The sequence below is a fragment of the Camelus bactrianus genome, chromosome 17 (genome assembly GCF_048773025.1).
Source record: "Camelus bactrianus isolate YW-2024 breed Bactrian camel chromosome 17, ASM4877302v1, whole genome shotgun sequence".
NCBI lineage: Eukaryota > Metazoa > Chordata > Mammalia > Artiodactyla > Camelidae > Camelus > Camelus bactrianus.
This window is the reverse complement of record NC_133555.1, coordinates 32,501,982-32,521,792: the sequence shown is the minus strand read 5'-3', so window position 1 is coordinate 32,521,792 and position 19,811 is coordinate 32,501,982. Positions and strand designations below refer to the sequence as shown.

At 56.8% G+C, this 19,811-nt stretch overlaps 2 protein-coding genes across 9 annotated transcripts in view; both read left to right on the top strand.

Annotated features, from left to right (window-relative positions):
* TEX264 (testis expressed 264, ER-phagy receptor) overlaps nt 1-6,548 on the top strand; it is a 29,228-nt gene extending 22,680 nt beyond the window's left edge. For all 5 annotated transcript variants that reach the window (XM_074344802.1, XM_010969107.3, XM_074344803.1 and 2 more), the window contains 2 exons: nt 2,363-2,531; nt 5,972-6,548. In XM_074344802.1, the coding sequence (XP_074200903.1) occupies nt 2,363-2,531; nt 5,972-6,264 (462 nt within the window). In that variant the 3' untranslated portion in view covers nt 6,265-6,548. The remainder of the gene's footprint in view (nt 1-2,362; nt 2,532-5,971) is intronic.
* Nucleotides 6,549-6,671: 123 nt separating this feature from the next.
* GRM2 (glutamate metabotropic receptor 2) overlaps nt 6,672-19,811 on the top strand; it is a 65,306-nt gene continuing 52,166 nt past the window's right edge. For 2 of the 4 annotated variants that reach the window (XM_074344799.1, XM_074344800.1), the window contains exons 1-4: nt 6,672-11,573; nt 14,059-14,896; nt 16,327-17,402; nt 19,408-19,585. In XM_074344799.1, coding sequence (XP_074200900.1) covers nt 11,124-11,573; nt 14,059-14,896; nt 16,327-17,402; nt 19,408-19,585 — 2,542 coding nt within the window. In that variant the 5' untranslated portion in view covers nt 6,672-11,123. Of the gene's footprint in view, nt 11,574-11,601; nt 12,938-14,058; nt 14,897-16,326; nt 17,403-18,533; nt 18,689-19,407; nt 19,586-19,811 lie in introns of those variants that run through there. The other 2 variants (XM_074344801.1, XM_010969105.3) reach the window with 2 other exon arrangements.

Sequence of the window (19,811 nt, the reverse complement as noted above, 5' to 3'; positions counted from 1 at the left end):
TCCCTTGTTCCTCTGTTCTCCCCAATGGCTTTGAAATGAAGACGACGGCAAGGATGGAGGATGCAGTTTCCATGGCAACAGGGCTGTCCACCGCCAGGCAACTTCAGAGCTGGGCTCTCTGGAGGAGGCAGATGCGCAGAGCAGCCACAGAGCTGCCTCCTGCCTGCCAATGAGGGGGCTGGAGAGCAGGTGGCAAGGGTGGCTGCTTGGTGCTACCCACCTTGATGCCTGGCCTAGAGGGGAGGGTGGAAGGGAGACTACTCCCTCTTATTATCCCTGTTACTTCCAGAAGGAAAGCTAGGCAGGTGGCTTGAGTGTTGGTGAGGTTTGGGGTACTGTCCCATTGTCCCTGGGATTTCTAGGTGGGCACAGGCTCTGGTTCCTGGAAGTATCCCCAAAAGTCATCTGTCTACAGCCCTTGAGATATGGGCCTCTGGGTAGCTGATGGCCACTCAGCAGCTTCCTTTTAGACCCTTTGAATGCCGTGAGCATGGGATGCTGGTGAAGGCCATGCTCTGATTGGGTTCAGGGGCCTTTTATTCCCTCTAGCTTCAGGAAAGGCCCTGGACCTTCAGGAGGCCTCTGACCCTGGCCTTGGCAACATGACCCAGTCACTGAGTGGGGTTCAGGTTTGGCAGATGCTTGCCCCCAAGTGCTGGCATTAGTGGAGCCCCAGAGCCTCCTCATTCCTGATGTCGTGCTCTTATTTACCCTCCTTATTCCTGATGTCATGTTCTTATTTACCCTCCTTCTGAAGACCAGGCCTTGGGTGGGTGTGTGGGCAGGTAGAAAGCAGAAGCAGCCATTGGTGTGTTCAGAGATGGGAAGAGCTGGGGGCCGAGATGGCCCATAGAGCTCTCAAGTTGGCAAAAAAGGTCAGACTCAATCTTAAAAATAGTGATTTTCCTTCACTGTCCCTGGAGGTGTTAGGGCTAGCATGTCCTACTCTGTGTTTGAGCACACAGAGACTTAGGATGAGAGGCCTTGCCTGGGTCATGTGTGGAGTCAGAGGCTAAGCTGCAGCTAGACCTTGGGCCAGGACATCCACCCCCATGTGGCTTCCATCAGGCTGCTGAGGACCCTGGCTGGATGAACCTTTCAGCCTCACTCTTCCCTCCCTCTTTTCTCCAGGGTTTCATTTTTACCCCTCTTCACTTGCTTTAATTGGACGTTGGTTTCTCAGCTCTAAGGTTGGCCAGGCAGTCACACAAGTGGAGCCCTGGAGTGGCTTTCCCCACCAGGCGATAAGTCTCTCATTACCGCTAAATGGAAGGCTCATTTCAGAGCTCATGGTGAGAGCTGGGCGGGTGCTATAAATAGCCATGTTGTGAAGGTTGGTGGGTGAGCGGTGACAGGGCATGGACCTCGCAGTCGTCTTAGTGGATAATTGTGCTCCGATGTAGGAAAGGGAGGCAGGCTCGGGAGCAATATTCACTTGACCCCTGTTCTGATTGTTCTGCCTGTCTCAAGGCAGCTCTGGCATGAGTCTGTGCACCTTCCACACACCCTGGGGGATGCAGAGCTTTAGGTTCTGTGTCCAGGCAGAGGAGAGTGGAGTGCCTGTCTCCTCTTGGGGCCCTATAAGCTGCTACTTCAGCCGACTGGGGAGCCAGGCAATATCCAGTGTTAGACCTTCTTGTCCTGTCTGCTCCTCTAGCCTAGGGTCTGCCTCTTCCCCTCTGCTGAAACTCTGGGCTGAGGTGTGAGAAGGGGTGGGAACTAGCCACATCTGATAGTCTCGGAGGTTGGCGTAGACCTGAACCAGCAGGGGAATAGGAGTAGGAGAGATTTTTAGCTGGCCTGGAACTCCAATCCAGGGTTTGTCAGTCACATGCCTGCAAGGGCAGGGGCTAGAGGCCTAAGAGTCAGTGGCACTGACCTCTCCTGATACTGGTGGGTCAGTCAGCATTGTCCAGGGCAGAGAGGAGGTCAGGGCCACGGGGTCCTGAGATGGAAAGTCTGGCAGGTCAGAGCTTGGCATGACTTGGGCACCTGGAGCCTGGAGTCCCTGACTTAGGGTAGTCTGCAGTGCGAAGCTTCATGGCTCTATGAGACCACTGCTTTCTGGAGCAGCTTTTTGGTCCCAGGATTAGCAGTGGTGGGCCCTTGGGATTTTTAGTACCTGTCCTAGGATGTTGTCCTGGGTCCTCAGACCACTGCCCCCCTGGAGTGTGGGACTCTACCCTTAGGGTGCTGTGTGTGTGCCTCACTCAGCAGGGATTTGGAACTTAGGGGAGATTGGGGCAGGAGGCGGAGCCAGCCCCCTGGGAGGGAATAAAAAATAGATGGTTCCTGGGGCCACTCAGGGACGAGTGGGTTAAAGGCCCTGGAGAGCTCATCCCACCTTCCACACTCTGACAAGGAGCGGAAGCTCTGTGCCCACCCGCGGCTGGAGATCTACCAGGAAGACCAGATCTATTTCATGTGCCCGCTGGCACGACAGGGAGACTTCTATGTGCCTGAGGTGAAGGAGACAGAGCGGAAAAGCCGGGGGCCTGCGGAGGCTGACGACACCCAGGTGGATGGCACAGGTACGGAGGGTGGAGGAAGGAGGGTGGGGCCCTGTCTGGAGCCCCCCTCCCTGGATGTGTGGGGCATGGTGGAGGAGCCATCTCCCTGGCTGGGTTGGCACTGTGGTTCCAGGCTAAGCTTGGCAGAGTCAGAAGGAGGAGACCCTTGCCCAACCACCTGCCCACATGCAGAGTTGCCTGTTCCTAGACACGCGGATCCATGCAGATGTGGATTCACACACTTTATCCCTGGTAACACAGACACAAGACCCTACACACATTCCCTTCAGATGCAGCAAGAGTACCCCTGGAAACACAGATCACAGACAGCTGGATGCTCGTGGGAGGGGGCTGAGGATGCTCAGGAAAGGTGTCACTTGGGTGGGGCTCATCAGGAAGTAAGATTGGCACTGGATCTGGAACGTAAGGTGGGGAACAGGTATTCTCCTGTCCCCCAGCCTGGGGCCCTGCCCAGAGCCAGCTGCTTTCTTCCTGCCAAAGAGCAACCAGAGAGCATGCAGAGGGGAGCCAGGAGGTCAGTGCCGGGCCCCTTCCATCAGATCCAGGTTTTGTAGATCCAGGCTAGCAGGTTGCTTGCCTGCTCTCAGCACACCCTCCTGTCATGACCTCTTGTGACCCTGGGCTGTCCCCAGTTGTGTGAGAGGGCTTGCTGGTAGCATTCCAGGTAATCCTTGAGAGTCCAACCCTTGTGCTGGTGGAACCTCATGTGACTCTGGAGGTCCATGACCTGTGGGAGTGGTAAAGGGCTGAGAGAAAAGTGGCTGTCCCTCTTCACCTCCTGTTTTAGGAGATTCCCGCTGTCCATCCAATCTTCAACAGCCAAGGTCACCCTGAGAGACATGTGTTGGTGGGGGAGGGGGACTGGGAGGCAGTCTTCACTCCCTAGGGGCCATGTCCAACACAGTTAACTTCATCTGCCACTTAATTACCTCCATGGGGCACTGCTCCCACCCGCCTGGTAGTGCCTGGCAGACACTCTTCAGTGCCCCTACTGTGGGCACAGGACATGGCACAAGGTCAGCAGGCCTGGGCAGTCCCCAGGGCAGGAAAGGGAGCGACTTGACCTTCCTTTGACCTCCCTCTGCTGCCTGCGCCCCCCTCCTTGGCCCACCCCTTCCAAACACCGCCTGCCAGGGGTGTTGAAGGACTTCTTGGCACTCACTACAGCTGGCTGCAGCTTAGCTCCCCCGCCCCCAGCTCCTTGGCCTATCCTCCCCACCAGCCTGCCCGCCCACTCCCTGGTGTAGGGGCTGAGGGGTCTGCCCACCTCTGACAGGGTCTGCCCTGACACCCGGGCAGACTCTGGGTGTCTGCTTGCCAGGTGCATGCCATTGTGCAGCAGCATGTGGTGGGCGCCTGGCTGCCCAAGGCTTGGCCTGTCCCTGTCTGCCTCCCTGCTGTGGCCCCCACTTGGGCTGGGAGGTGAAAGGGGGTGATTAGCTGCCTTGCGCCTGTTATTACATTGATGTATTATTTAGCTCCAGAGAGGCGATGAATATTTGATCTCCTTGCACTGGCTATGGGCAGTGGAGGAGACGGGGACTAGGGTGAAGGTGGCAGCTTCATTCTCTGTCCCAGCAGCCTTCAGGATTCAGGTACTGCTCTGCCTTGCCTGGCCTCTTCTGCCCTGGGACACAGGCCCAGGACTCCAGGACTTCTTTCTGTGCAGACCTTGGTAGGGCTAGAAGGATACTGCTTCACTGCCTTAGACTCATTTGCCAGAGGTGTCTGCACATGCCCAGGGGCTGTCCTTATCCCAGCGTGTTGGGCCTTGGCCTAAAGGGACACCCCTGGGCTCCTTCCTCTGGTCACTTCTCACCTAGGAACTGGGAGAGGGAGGAGGCATCCGGCCGGCAAGCAGGCAGATTCCCATACCCAAGTCCCAAGAGAGCCATTGGATGGGTGGGACGGTAGAACTTAGTTTAATGGGGCCAGGGAGAAATTACCCACCTCCTTTGCTCCTTTCAGGCTTGCAGCCAGTGTGGCACCAGTAATCATTTAAGGAGCAAAAGAAGGGCTGGAGTCCTGCCCCGGGGTCAGAGGGTACTACGCATAACTTAGGGAGTAGCCCTGGCTCACTGTTGAATGTCTCCACTCTGGGAGCCATGACTAGGGCCCCAGCAAGAAGGCGGCCCTGGGCCAGGAGCTTGGCACTTGCAGGGCTCACCTCACCTCTGCCAGTAGAGCTCAGAGGGCATCTTCTTGGGGCTAAAGGGACTGGGGGAGCAGATCCCAAATCCCCTCACCCCCACCCTGGGTCACAGCTGAGGCTCAGTGAAAGTTCCAGGTCAAGTCCAAATGCCAAGCAGTCCCCAGCTGCACTGGGCTTGGGACTCCATCACCATGGAGATAGGATCTGAGGAAGCTGGCTCACCCCTCACCTTCTGTGATGTTTGACAGCTGCCCCCCTCCCTCTCACACAGGAAGGGAGGCATATCCATCCGCCTTCTCTCAATCTGGATTCCTACACACAGTGGGCCTGAGCCCTTTGCCCCTCCTTGCCACCTCCAACTGCTGCCAGTGCCTCTGATCTGGGAAGATGAATTTTGGGGGTTGCTCCTGAACAGGACAGATGAACCTGCCCTGGAGGAGGTGTTGGGGGTAGGAGGAGCAGGCTGGGAGGGATTTTAGGGCTCTCCAGCCACCAGCGGAGTTCTCCAGGGTCCCCTTCAGCTGCTTTGTGGCTCAGGAGCCACCAGTGGTTGGGGGTGGGTAAGGGCTCTACTGGGGTGACCCAGGCATAGAAGAAGAAAGCCCTTAAAATGCTTCATTCCAGCATCCTTCTCCCATGCAACTTGTTGAGGATTTCTCAGGACTTCCCCTTCCCACTCCTTCCCCAACCTCCTCCTCAAATTGGGGTTCAGTGTGGGCCAGAGGCAGAAGCCAGCTGACTTCCCAGATATGGCTGCTTTTGGGGAGCTCTGCATGGGGAAAAGGGGACAGGAGAGTAGGCCTCCTGGACCATTCTCCTGTCCTTGAGCCTTATGGGCAGGGTTCTTTAGCTGGCTTTGGACAAACCTTTCTCCAAGCGTGAAATGGGGGATGGAGGAGGGGACACTGCTTGAGTCTCTTTGTTCTACCCTCAGCTCCTCACCTCACCTCTGGGCTGAGTGGTCCTTAATGGACTGTTTGGTGGTGGGGAGGGAGCAGGCTTTGTGGGAGTGCAGGGAGCTGAGGCTAATTCAGGCTAGGGAGAGGAGTGCACAGCAGACTGCCCTCCTTTCTCCCTCCCCATTCTCTCCATCTGCCCTGTCAGTGCAGCCCCAGTCAGGGCAGAGGGCAGAGGGCAGCTGGAATAGGCCTCTTGAGCCAGGCCCAGCTTTATTATTCATGAGTGCATGTCTATGCTGAGTTGCTGGACCAGTGGTAGAGCCTCTGTCCTTGCCCTGAAGGTGGGGGTGGGGGTCCTAGCTAACTTGTGCTCCCTCTTCTTGGCCCAGGAGCTGACACAATGAGTGACACGAGTTCTGTGAGCCTGGAGGTGGGTCCTGGCAGCCGGGAGACTTCAGCTGCCACCCTGTCCCCTGGGGTGAGCAGCCGCGGCTGGGATGATGGTGACACCCGCAGTGAGCACAGCTACAGCGAGTCGGGTGCCAGTGGCTCATCCTTTGAGGAGCTGGATCTGGAGGGTGAGGGACCCATGGGGGAGCCAAGGCCAAGCCTCGAGGCTGAGCCCCTGGGGGCTGCCAAGTGGTTGCGGGAGCCCAGTACCCCTGAGAAGGGCGAGGAGTAACCCGAGGCCTGCACCTTTCTATGGTGCAATTTCTAAGGAACTGAACAGTCTTCTGCCTCTTTCTCCTCCACCTCCTCGGCTCAGGCTGGAGACTCGGGGGGCCTAACTTCTGTCCCGGGCCTCTGGCTAAGCCTCCTCACTGCCCTCTGGGCTCCCAGGGCCAGAGGAGCCAGGACTGTTGTCTGCACCCAGCCCTTAGGGCTGCTGCCCCTGTTACATCTTTTTTCGGATTCACGTTGGAGCTTCCAGGACCCAGAATAAAGCAAATGATTTTTCTTGTTCCACCTGGATTTGCGATGTGCATTTGTTCTACCTTGGGGAGCCCTCAGATAGTCGAGGAGTGGGCAGGAGCATCCTGAGGAAAGGGAGGAACTTGGCTAGGTACCCTGAGGTGGGGTGAGGAAGGAGGGTATTGGAGGCCCTCACTTCCTGCTCTGTGGCCCCACTTAACAGCTGCTTCTCTCCCCCAGGCTGCTGGAGAGCAGGCAGATCAGGACAAGGGGTATGAAAGCTGAGCATGCCCTCCAGGGCTCAGGAGTGGAGAGCTCACAGCCTGCCTTTGTCTGCTTCCAAGAGATGCCTTTGTGTCTGTGGCCAGAGTGTGCCTGTGCTCACACTGGTGTCTGCCCAGCCAGTGAGGACATCCCCGCTGTGCCCGCCAGTGTCTGTGTACCTGTGTGTGTGCATGCGCACATGCACATGCCTTTGGTTTTGTGTGCGTAACTATGGATGGGTCAGCTGGTGGTGGTCCTGGGTGAGGCTGTGCCAAGTGGGCATCCAGATGTGATTGTGGCTAGGCATAGCTGTACTTGTGTGGATGGCTGTGTGGCTATGTGCACGTGTTCCTGTGCTTAGTGTCTTACTGTCTGGTTGTATTACAGGAGTGTGGGACTGGCTAACTGGGGGTATCAGTCTGGGGGTTTTGTCTGTATACAGCTATCAGTGTGTAGCTATGTGTCTGTACAGCTGTATGTGTATGGTTGTGTGTTCATGTGTAAAGCTGTGTGTTTTTCTGTGTCCACATGTAAAGCCAGACATCTGTGCAGCTGTGTGTCCATGAATATAGCTATATATGTGTGGACACGTCCACATGTGCAGCTCTGCAGGTAAACCTGGGTGTGTCTGTGTGCACAGCAGGAGTAGTGACTGCATAGCTGAGTATGTAACAGCATGTCCATGCTGCACGCGGGACCATGCAGCGCACTTGATGTGGGTCACGTAATGGGCCACTGGAGCTGGCACTGTCTTTTGGGAGATTGCCTTGGTGAATGGGCTGGGATTACTCTGAAGCTTCCTCTCCTCAGCACCCTGCTGCTGTCAACCCCTCTGCTCCAGGGGCCCAGCACCTCACTCACCTGCCCCAGGAAACAGTTGCTCTGAGGCAGCCAGAGAGGGTGAAAGCACGGGAGCTGGAAGACAGCATGTCTGTCTCCCCAGCCTTGTCTGACAGCTCTGAACTCTCATCCTGCTGCCTCCCATTAGCGATGGAGTTTGTGTTTGTTTGGGTTTGATGTGTTGATCTGTTTCACAGCTGTGCTCTTTCCAGAGCAGTGGGGCTTTGGGTTTCTGTGTCCAGGGGAAAAGCCTGTCCTTCCTTGGTGACAGCCCCCCACCCCCTCAACTGTCAAACCCACATGTAGACGTGTACCAGAGGGACCTGGGCTTGGTGTGTGCTCATTAGCATGTGTCTGAGCTAGCCTTGCCTCTACTGACACCTGTGGAAGAAAGGGCAGTGCCAGGAGAACATGTGTAGAGATGCTGTGCCCCTTAGCACTTATTAGTGTGTGTGCATTATGACTCTGGGGCTAAATCTGGGTGCAAGCCCCCTCCCCAGATACTTGAGCACAGTATGGTGCTTCGGATTATCCACCACACTACCCAGGGGCATCCTTCCCCACTCTGCTGCAGGAGGGAAGAAGAGTCAAGAACATCTCACAGCTGTCCTCCCTCTGCTGCGGCTCCAGCTCCCGCTCCAGCTTCTGCTCCCTCCTACACAGCAGCCAGTTTCAGGAGCCTCTTCCCCAGCCCCCTCCTCTCCCAGATCCCCCTGCCAGTCCCAGCTTGTCTTCTTTAGGGTTGACACTAGTCCCTGGTCCTGCAGCACCCATCCCCCCATTAGGTTGGTATCTCTTTGCCATAAATACCCTTTGCACATGAGAGTGGAGATTAGTGGAGGGGTGGGGCTGGGGAGGTCAGGGCTAGGTGTGTGTGTGTGTGTATGTGTGTGTGTGTGTATGTGTGTGTGTGTGTGTGGTGGGGAGGTAGCAGCTTTAAAGGTCATCTGCAGGAAGGAAAAGAAGGTCCCATCCTCCTCTGACCCTTCCCTCCCTCCCCCCCATATCGTCCTAATGACTCAGGCCTCAGCTCTCACTTAGGGCAGAAGACACATGCCCCCACCCCAGGCCTGGCATGTGGACTGAACTGCAGTACATGGGTGGGGAGAATGGACATGAGGACAGGGACGCAGCAGGCTAAGTGCTCCGACTACCTCCCATGTGCCCCCTTACCTATCCCCAAATGGCACTTCTCAACCCTAGGGCCTACCCTCCTTCTCTCGCAGATGGGAACCTATAGTCCTGTGCACACCTCCTGGGGCTCAGTGACCTTCCCAGCCCCTTGCTCCATGCCCGCTGCTCTCTGGGACGCAGTCTGACTTCAGGTGGAGGGGGCAAAGAGGCACCTGCTCCAGCGCAGCGCGGGAGTGCCCGCGGGTTCAGCACCACGCGGCGGACAGCTCCGGGCCTGTGGCCCTAAGGAGTCGGAGGGGAGAAGTGGAGGAATCCAGAGGGAGGCGGAGGCCGGGTTGGGCGCGGGAGATCAGGAGTTGGGAGGAACGGAGGAGGGGCTGGGGGCGGGCCGGGGCCGGGGGCGGGGCGGGCCGCGATTGAAAGCGGCTGGGCGAGCAGGCGGGCCGAGAGATCAGAGCCGCGGAACCAGCGAGCCAGCGAGCTAGCCGGAGCTGGAACCCCACGCTCCCGGCTCCTCTCCGTTTTTTCTCCGCGCCTGAGCCGGGCGCGCAAGGTAGGGTAAGCCGGGTGGTGCCGCGGCCGCCGCCGACCTTATTGATCCTGACCCCGTGTCCCAGAGTCCCGCGGACCCTTGGGTTCTGAGGTGCTCGGGCCGGGACTGGCCCAGGCGTCCAGACAGCGCTCGCCAGGAGCTCCGGGAAGCGGGATGACAGCCCCAGGCGTCCCACCTTTCTTTCCCAGAGAACGCATGCCCTGCAACGCGCTTCCTCGTTCCTCCTGCCCCTCTGTCCTTTGGTCAGTCTGTCTGTGCCTCTGTCTTTGTCTCAGCCTCTCAGGCTCCATCGCTCCCTGCCGGAATTTTGTGGCCCAGGCCCCCAGGCTGCCCCCTCCCAGGGTTCCATCTCCATGGTCCTGTCCCTATCAGAGCTTTGGTCCCAGCTGCCCTGTGGGAGGCTTGCGGTCTTGACTGGTAAGGGCCTCAGCCCCCATCTGAGTCCCTGTCTCCATCTGCGTTGGTCTTCACGCTTGCCTCTCCTTTTTGCCTGGTTGAGCTGTTTCTTCCTCAGTATCCACAGGATCCCAGTCCCCCTGGCCTGACTCGGCCTCAGCGGGAGATTAACCGTGGGGAGGTGAGGGGACAAAGTGAAGAGCCCAGTCTCTGTGGCCAGGATGTGGGGTCCCTGAACGAGTTTTGCCCTTCTTCAGGCTCAGTTACCCTCTCCTAGTCTCCCCAGACCTGTGTGATTGTGACAGCCCTTGTCGGGTGGGTGTCTGGGAGAGCAGCTGGGGCACAAATGATGGGTGCGGAGTGAAAGAAGGAGGCGAGGGTCTCTGAGGGCCAGAGCCAGGGTGCACAGGGCCCTGAGGCTGAGGACGGGGAGACTGGAAATGATGACTTTTCTGCTTGTTTCTGAGCTGAAGAGAAAATGGGAAGCCAAAAGTCTCAGTGTTCTACGTAGAGCTAAGGTTTACAAAAGTCTTAACCTTGAGCCCTGTTTTGAGATTTTTGACTAGATGAACTGACCCCCAGCCCTAACACATACATACACTCACATCTACTTTCCTTGTTGACTTTAGGACCTGTGGCCACTTCGGTGTCCCTCCTTGGGGCCAGACTCTCTACCTTGCTGTCTAACTTCCAGGAGCTAGAATCTCTATTACTTCCTCAGTCAGGGGGCTTTGAGGATGGCTTTTTAAGAACCAGAGGCTGGGACCCTGGGGTGTTCACCTGGGCTCCAGTCTCCCTAGGAGTTGGAGACTAACTACTCTTTAAAGACTCTTCCTTCCCTCTTCCCTGGTGGGTTCTCAGCCTGCAATGGCTCCTCTCTGGAAATCCAAAGCTCAGGATGGGGACTGGACCCATCCCCTAAGTTTGTAACTGTGACTTTATGCTGCAAAGCTGTTGACTCTGGGGTTCCAGGAGATTTGTGTAGGGTGTTGGACATTCTGTGACTCACAGTGGGATTGGTGTTGGCTGGGGTCTCCTGTCTTCCGTCTGGGACTCTACTCTCTGCAGTGCTCCAACTCTGCTAAGTTTGGGATGGGCACAGAGCTTATCTCCAGCCCCAGATCAGGGCAGGGCTGAGAGGCAGGCCTCGGGGATGTCCCAGGAGCTTCTCATCCTAGTTAGTGATACCACCTCTCCCTGGTTCCTCAGTCCCTGTGAAAGGAGCTTGGGGGAGGCAGAGTCAGAGGGGTAGTCACTCTCAGATTCCACTTTTCCCTATCTGCCTGTCTGTCTCTCTCTTTCTCTGCAGGAGCTGGGTCCCTCCTCACCCTCTTCCTGTCTGTCCTTTCCTGGTCCATTTCCACCTCTCTTTGCCTTTGCTGCTTCTACCCTCATCCCCTAGAGGCCCAGGTCTGCTGGACCCATCCATCCCCTTTGTGGCCATGGGATCACTGCTTGGGCTTCTGGCTCTGCTGCTGCTGTGGGGTGCTGTGGCTGAGGGCCCAGCCAAGAAGGTGCTGACCCTGGAGGGGGACCTGGTTCTGGGTGGGCTGTTTCCGGTACACCAGAAGGGCGGCCCGGCAGAGGAGTGTGGTCCTGTCAATGAACATCGTGGCATCCAGCGCCTGGAGGCCATGCTTTTTGCGCTGGACCGTATCAACCGTGACCCAAGCCTGCTACCGGGTGTGCGCTTAGGTGCGCACATACTCGACAGCTGCTCCAAAGACACACACGCTCTGGAGCAGGCACTTGACTTCGTGCGTGCCTCACTCAGCCGGGGTGCCGATGGCTCACGCCACATTTGCCCCGACGGCTCTTATGCCACCCACGGTGATGCTCCCACTGCCATAACTGGTGTCATTGGCGGCTCCTACAGCGATGTCTCCATCCAGGTACATGGGGGCTGTTTAAATGGGGGGTGGGAGGGGAGGCTGGAGGTGGAGACCTGGAATTCCTGCTGAGCAGAGGCTCTGAGCTGCCATGCATTGGAAGAGGGACCAGAAGCTTCCTTTGAGTAGCTCTTTACTGAAGACTAAGAAAGTGTCCCTGTGATGTAATGGGGGTCAATTTTTAGAGACTGTGCAAGGAAAATATTCCCTGTACGTGCGCGTGCACACACACACACACACACACACAAACACACATCTGATGTTAAATAGTCCCGAGAAGCTTAATAACCAGGACTTTTGAGCCAGAACTCAAGTTTTGACTCCTAGCTCCCCACCCCACCTCCCCACCTACTGTGTGACTCTGGGCATTATTTCTCTCTTCTGCGCCTCAGTTTCATCCTTATAAAATGGGACTTGTAATATTTACTGCTCTTAGGGGTGTGATGGAAATTTAAAATACATGCAAAGCATGTATCACAGGGCCTGGCAAGTCATAAGGGCATAATCAATATTCGCTGCTATTGTTATTAAGCCATTTTATAGATGAGGAAACTGAGGCTTGGAGAGAGGCAAGTCACAAGTCAAGGTGCTCACAAAGTGGAGACATGAACCTAGAGCTCTCAGCCAAGAACAAGGGACTGTCAGATCATCTCTCTGTGGATTGGGAAGGGGTGGAAGGTAGAAGCCCAGAGCAGCCCAGAGAAGAGAAACAGGGGTGGGGGACCCAGAAGGAAGAGAAGCAGGATGTGTGGGAAGGTGAGGGGGAGGGTACCCCAGGGTCTTCAGGGGATGCAGGATTTGAAGGGGTGGGAAGGGATGGGAACCAGTCCTCCCTCCTCCTGCTCTCCTATAAGAGGTCAGCACAGGGGACTGGCTCAGCTGATGTCCCTTGGCCCACCTGGTGGCTTTAGCCCAAGTGGGATCCTCCCCATCCCTGAATGGGTTCCACTCTTGTCTGGACCCTTGTCTGCCTGGTGCCTGGTGTAGGCTGCTGCATAATTGAGGCCAGAACTGGGCTTGGGGCTGGTGGTTATAAGGAAGGCCTTGTCTGGGGCCTCAGCTTCCTTTAGGAGGCCAGCTGAGAGCACTACCAGAAGCAAGGCCAGGACCCATGACCTGGAATTCTTGTTTAGGAGAAAGGAAGCAGGAGCTGAACCACGGAGGCAGCTTCTGGCCTGGGCTGGGGGAGGCCTGCTCATCCCCCTTTTGCAGGGAGTGAATTACTGGTCCTGCTGGTCCCAGATACTGGAGGTGGCTGGTAGTAGCTTGGAGGGGTGTGGCTGTGCTGGCACCTACATCTGTGGCCCTGGCTGGGGCAGGGATGGATGGGCAGTCTCCTACTTGCTGATGTCTTCAGGAGCTCTGAGGTACTTTCCCAGCACTCCCTCCAGAATTCTCTTAAGGGCCCCATGCATTCATCTCCAGGAGCCCAGTTACCTCCCTCTCCCCAAGTTGCCTGTCATAGCCTTGGTTGGCCTTTTCCTTGTCTGGGTCAAGACCAAGCTCAGCCCTTTATCTTTAGACTGCACCTGCCTGGTAATGATCCCTCCACATGCCTGCCCCTTCTCTCTTCCCCAAATCCCTGTCATCTTCCATATGCCAGGTACTGTGGCTGCATCATACATCATTACTTTTATCTGCTTAGCAACCTTGTAAGGCAGGAATGAGAAACTGAAGCTCAGGGAGGTTTGCCAATTTGCTAAGGGGCACAGAGTTAGAAAGTACAGAGAAGGCATTGACATTGTTGGCATAAGAGTGAACCTGTGGCAAATAGGCTGCTTCAGACCTAACTCCCTCTTGTGGAACCAGGAGCAGGCCCTGCTGTTACCTACCCACCATCCCACCAGGCCCTTGGCTGCACCCCACTCTTGGGGACAGGTCCCAAAGATCTGAGGGTGGAGACTGTTTGCCAGGCAGGCAGTGGTATGTAGGGAGCCTTGCTTATTTCAGGCTCAGGCATCCAGTGGAGACTCTTGGATGCTCAGAGCTATGGAGCCCTCAAATCTGGGTTTTCCTTCCAGGAGAGTCTTTTTCTTCTTTCTCCATCATCCTATCAGGATTGACTCTGGAAAGGGTTACCTGCCTCAAACAGGTGGAGAGCTTAAGAGCCCCGAGCATCCCAGATGCCATCTAGTGCCTCTTTCTCCCTGCACAGCCAACTGTCAACCTCTCTCCACCCAGGACTTGGGCCTTCCATTAGCTCCCTCCTTTTGCTACTGCCATGCATCTGTCAGAGGGGGTCAGGTGTGGCTCAGGACTCTGCTACCTCAGCCCTGGGTCTTCTCTCTCTCAGCCATTGGGAAAGGACAGGGAACTCCCTGACCCCTGGAGAAGACACCTCAAAATAGGATATAGGTCTTTGAGGAGAGGGGGACCTCAGGGCCGACCTCACGGGCACTTGATCCCAAGGTCTGATAGCTGTGGGGGACACATTTGTCTCTAGCATTTGACTTGGTGTCTGTCTTCACCTCCTCTCCCTCTCCCCCAGGTGGCCAACCTCCTGCGACTATTTCAGATCCCACAGATCAGCTATGCCTCCACCAGTGCCAAGCTAAGTGACAAGTCTCGCTATGACTACTTTGCCCGCACGGTGCCCCCTGACTTCTACCAAGCCAAAGCCATGGCTGAGATTCTCCGCTTCTTCAACTGGACCTATGTGTCCACTGTGGCATCCGAGGGTGACTATGGCGAGACAGGCATCGAAGCATTTGAGCTAGAGGCCCGTGCCCGCAACATCTGTGTGGCCACCTCGGAGAAGGTGGGCCGCGCCATGAACCGGGCAGCCTTCGAGGGCGTGGTGCGGGCCCTGCTGCAGAAGCCCAGTGCCCGCGTGGCTGTCCTGTTCACCCGTTCCGAGGATGCCCGCGAGCTCCTTGCTGCCACCCAGCGCCTCAACGCCAGCTTCACCTGGGTGGCCAGTGATGGCTGGGGGGCCCTGGAGAGCGTGGTGGCAGGCAGCGAGGGTGCTGCTGAAGGTGCCATCACCATCGAGCTGGCTTCCTACCCCATCAGCGATTTTGCCTCCTACTTCCGGAGCCTGGACCCCTGGAACAACAGCCGGAACCCCTGGTTCCGTGAGTTCTGGGAGCAGAGATTCCACTGCAGCTTCCGGCAGCGAGACTGTGCAGCCCACTCCCTGCGGGCTGTGCCCTTTGAACAAGAGTCCAAGATCATGTTTGTGGTCAATGCGGTGTATGCCATGGCCCACGCGCTGCACAACATGCATCGTGCCCTCTGCCCCAACACCACCCACCTCTGTGATGCAATGCGGCCAGTCAATGGACGCCGCCTCTACAAAGACTTCGTTCTCAACGTCAAGTTTGATGGTAATGGTGCTGGCCAGTGTCCACCAGGCTGCTAGACCTCAGAGGGTGAGAGGGAGCCGGCCCTCAGGTTCTAGTACATGGCTAAGAAAACACAGCCTGCAGCAAGTCAGGGACTTACCCAAGGGGCTGGGGTCAGAGCCACGACAAGTACAGCTAGGCTGAGAGGACTGAGGTTCCATTTTCTGACACCCTTTCATAGAGTAGACGTCTGGCCTGGTCCAGCACTGTGAAGGTCTCTGGTTCCTGCTCAAGCCTTGCCCTCTCTCTCCTGTCTCTTTATCATGCAGGGAGGAGGCATTGGGAGATCTCAAGCTGATTGTCAGGCAGCAAAATATCAGTGAGAGTCAGAATAAAGGTGCATTAGGATTTTCCACTCAAGGTGGTTTCTTCAAACCAAAAGTTATTTGAATGAAAGTTCCAGCTTCAAGAAAAATAAATGCCTGAGAATCATTGCTCTGCTTCAGAAAGCATCACTGTGGGAACTGTGGGAGAGGGTGCCAGGGCTGGCCCAGGAATAAGACGAATAGTAATTCCAATACGATTGACATTCAGAGTTATGGGAGAATCAGGATGAGAGTTTGTGTTGCATTTGAGTCTGATTGGGTTGACATTAGAGCAAGGCTAAATTTAGCCCACTGGGCTTGGTGGAATTTATGGTAGGGCTCAAGTTGGATTTTGAGGATTTTGAGGCTGGGTGGAAAGTAGGGACTGCAAGGGACCTGCATTCGACTCCAGGCCGCACCATTCACCACGGGGCCTTCAGCACATCATCTGCTAACTTGAACCCCATTTCTCACTGGAACCTGGGACGGCAGGGGTCCTGCCTCCTAAGCCTGGCTGGGAGACGTGAGGTTCACGGGGGAATGGGGGTGGGGAGTAGAGTGGCTTGTGAGCTGTCTGCCAGGAACATTCTGGTGAACATCAGTGGTTCCAGGTGACTGCTGAGGTTGGGATTCAGCTTACCCTGGGATCAATGTTGGGACTGACAGGGGCTGGAGCTAGGGTTGTCATTTTTAGGATTAAGTGGGGCCAGGACTGGACCTGAGGTTGAGTTTAGCTTTGGAAGGGTCTCCAAGCTAAGTTTTGCAGAAAGGGCTATGGTTTGTGTCAGGATAAAATTGGAGTCTGGATTGGAAGGTCTAAGGCTGGGTTTTGGGAGTCATAACTGGGGGTTAGTGTGGGCATTTGGGTTCTGGAGATGCCTGGACTTTAAGCTGGGGTTCTAATTGAAGCTTAGGGTTGGGGTTTGTTGTAGCCTCTCATTTAGAGAAACGTCTGGGGTTAGGCCAGCTTTAGCATTGGGGTGAGGATCAGAAGGACGAGAACTGGCCTCAGCTCTGGGCTTTGGGTTCCACATTCGGGGGAGGGCTGAGGTCACTTCAGGATGACCCACCAATCCATCCCTCTCTTCCTTCCCTCCCTGACCCCAGCCCCCTTCCGCCCAGCTGACACCCACAGTGAGGTCCGCTTCGACCGCTTTGGTGACGGTATCGGTCGCTACAACATCTTCACCTATCTGCGGGCGGGCAGTGGGCGCTATCGCTACCAGAAGGTGGGCTACTGGGCAGAAGGCCTGACCCTGGACACCAGCCTCATCCCATGGGCCTCCGCCTCAGCCGGGCCCCTGCCCGCCTCTCGCTGCAGTGAGCCCTGCCTGCAGAACGAGGTGAAGAGCGTGCAGCCGGGGGAAGTCTGCTGCTGGCTCTGCATCCCCTGCCAGCCCTATGAGTACCGGCTGGATGAGTTCACCTGTGCTGACTGTGGCCTGGGCTACTGGCCCAATGCCAGCCTGACAGGCTGCTTCGAGCTGCCCCAGGAGTACATCCGCTGGGGCGATGCCTGGGCGGTAGGACCCGTCACCATCGCCTGCCTGGGGGCCCTGGCCACCCTCTTTGTGCTAGGTGTCTTCGTACGGCACAATGCCACACCAGTGGTCAAGGCCTCGGGCCGGGAGCTTTGCTACATCCTGCTGGGTGGCGTCTTCCTCTGCTATTGCATGACCTTCGTCTTCATTGCCAAGCCGTCCACAGTAGTGTGCACCTTACGGCGCCTCGGTTTGGGCACTGCCTTCTCCGTCTGCTACTCAGCCCTGCTCACCAAGACCAACCGCATTGCGCGCATTTTCGGAGGGGCCCGGGAGGGAGCCCAGCGGCCGCGCTTCATCAGCCCTGCCTCCCAGGTGGCCATCTGCCTGGCCCTGATCTCAGGCCAGCTGCTCATTGTGGTTGCCTGGCTGGTGGTGGAGGCACCGGGCACGGGCAAGGAGACAGCCCCCGAGCGGCGCGAGGTGGTGACATTGCGCTGCAACCACCGCGACGCCAGCATGCTGGGCTCACTGGCCTACAACGTTCTCCTCATCGCACTCTGCACACTCTATGCCTTCAAGACCCGCAAGTGCCCTGAGAACTTCAATGAGGCCAAGTTCATCGGCTTCACCATGTACACCACCTGCATCATCTGGCTGGCCTTCCTGCCCATCTTCTATGTCACCTCCAGTGACTACCGGGTGAGTCCCCACTACAGGGCGGGCGGGGGTTGGGGGAGCAAGCAGGACATGGGACCTTCTGTTTCCTGGCATCCCATTCAATCTGATCACTTTGAGGCTCCAACAGGTTTAGTGCTCACCTAGAGGCCTACAGCTTGTGGTGGCCCAGTTGGGACTGGACCCCAGGGGAAGGTGGGAAAGCTGAGTGGGGCCTGGGGAAATGGCTATGGAGATGGAGGGGTCAGAGCTGAGAAGAGATTTCAGGACTCAGATATCATCTCCTGACCTGGGAGGAGATGGAGGTGCCAAAATACGTCCAAATGAGCAGAGGTTTTGCCCTGCTGCACTGAGGGGTTGGTTGCAGAAGGGGAGCCCCGGTCTCTGCTCTTGGTGAGCTCCTGGACTAGCAGGGTGATTGACCAAAGAACTAAGTCAGGCAATGCTGCTGATTGCTTTAGGTTGACAAAAGGCCCCAACGAGAGTGTGGAAGAGGGAGATGTGTAGGTGGTGGTGGTGGTGGTGGTGGTGGTGGTGGTGTGTGAAGGGAGTCAGAGAGGGTTTCTTGGAAGAGGAGTCCTTGAACCGGACTCTGCCGCGCAGGCAGGTTGGGATAGGTAGAGTGGAGGAGGTGGGGAAGGGCAGCCAAAATGGAAGCTGATTGGAGCAGAGGGTCTGCATTGCCCCTCACTCCGGGTTGAGGTGGGGAGGCATAAATGAGGTGAGCAGGGGTGGGAATGTGGGAATGGCAGGGCTCTTGAGCCAGCGGCCCCAGAGGGTGCCATGCTCTGATGCCCCTTGAAGCCATGCAGTGTGGCCCGGTGCCCCTGGAGCTGTGTGACTCTGGGATTGAGAGATGAAACTGGGGAGGACAGGAAAGGTGAAGCAAAGAGGGGGAGGAGAGCTGGGGTGTAGGGTCAGGGAAGGTCAAAGCCAGTGAAAACTGTATCCCGGGTGGTGGCTTCCATCCAAGTGGCACCGAGTGTCTCAATGGGTCTCCTCAGCTTCAAGAGGCAAAGGCTGCTTCGGATGGGGTGGTCAGGGAAGGCTCCTCTAAGGAGGCGACAGATGACCTGAGCTCTGAACAGTAAGAGGATAATCTTGGTTAATCCTCACAACTCTGGAGTAAACTCCATGGCTCTCCCCATTTTACAGATGAAGAAACGGAGGCTCAGGGAGGTTCAGTCCCTTGCCTAAGGTCTCTCAGCTTGGGAGTATAGAGCAGGGTCTGAATTGACAATCTTAACAATTAAAGAAGCAGGAAAATCAAGGCAAGAGCCCCTGCAAAGGCCCTTTCCCTCAGGACAGAGGTATGGTGGGCAGTACTGGGGGCCAGGGGTGGCTGGGCTTGGCTGCTCTTCCACCTGCTGGGCCACCTGCCTGGGTGGTGGAGGCCAGAGCTTGGGAGGGAATCTGCTCTAACGCAGCCTGCATTTGCATATGATTTGCATTTGCATGCCAATCATCAGTGGCAAAGGACCCACCCGGAATATATACACTCAGTACCCACATATGCATGCAGACACACACACACCAGCACCTATGCATGCAGACACACACGTACCCCTACACTCACTTGTGCACACACAGGCACACCTGGCATACATCCAGGTCTTCTCAGCTACACACATCCATATACATGCATTCTATATGTGCACATATCTGCACACTTTCAAGACCCACTGCACACACACCGCCACACAGATATACATGCATTTATACGCAGGCACTCTATATCTGCATCTCGACATACATAACACCTGCACACACACTCCCATGTGTACACGTGCCCCTGCATGTTCACCCCCACAGCTAGAACTTTGGTCTCCCTGGGAAGACGGTGCACTGGGGCTGATGCTCTGGTTGTGCCCAACCTGCCTAAAAATCCTTTGGGGCTTGGCAAACGGACCAAGGCCCAGTGTTGGATGCTTATTGTCTCCCTCACTCCCTACCCCACCGCCTGGGCAGGGTTCCTGGGGCCAGGCCCAGGCCTTTGGGACAGACTCATCCTTGACCTCTCCCACCACAGGTACAGACCACCACCATGTGTGTGTCGGTCAGCCTCAGCGGCTCCGTGGTGCTCGGCTGTCTCTTTGCGCCCAAGCTGCACATCATCCTCTTCCAGCCGCAAAAGAACGTGGTTAGCCACCGTGCACCCACCAGCCGCTTCGGCAGTGCTGCCACCAGGGCCAGCTCCAGCGGCCAAGGTCGGCATCCCCCCTAAGCACCCCTCTCCACCTGGGCCTCCTCTCCCTGCCTCAGCTCCTCAGCATGGGGCCCACTCCCTGGGTTGCTGAGATTCCTTGGCTGGGGGTGGAGGGCCCCCTAGATGAGGCTGGACAGGAGAGGGCAGGGTGGTGGCGGGGAGCCGCCCTCTGCAGCCCTTCTTCCCCTGCTGCCTGCCCTGCCCAAGGGACCTTGGGGCTGGCCCCA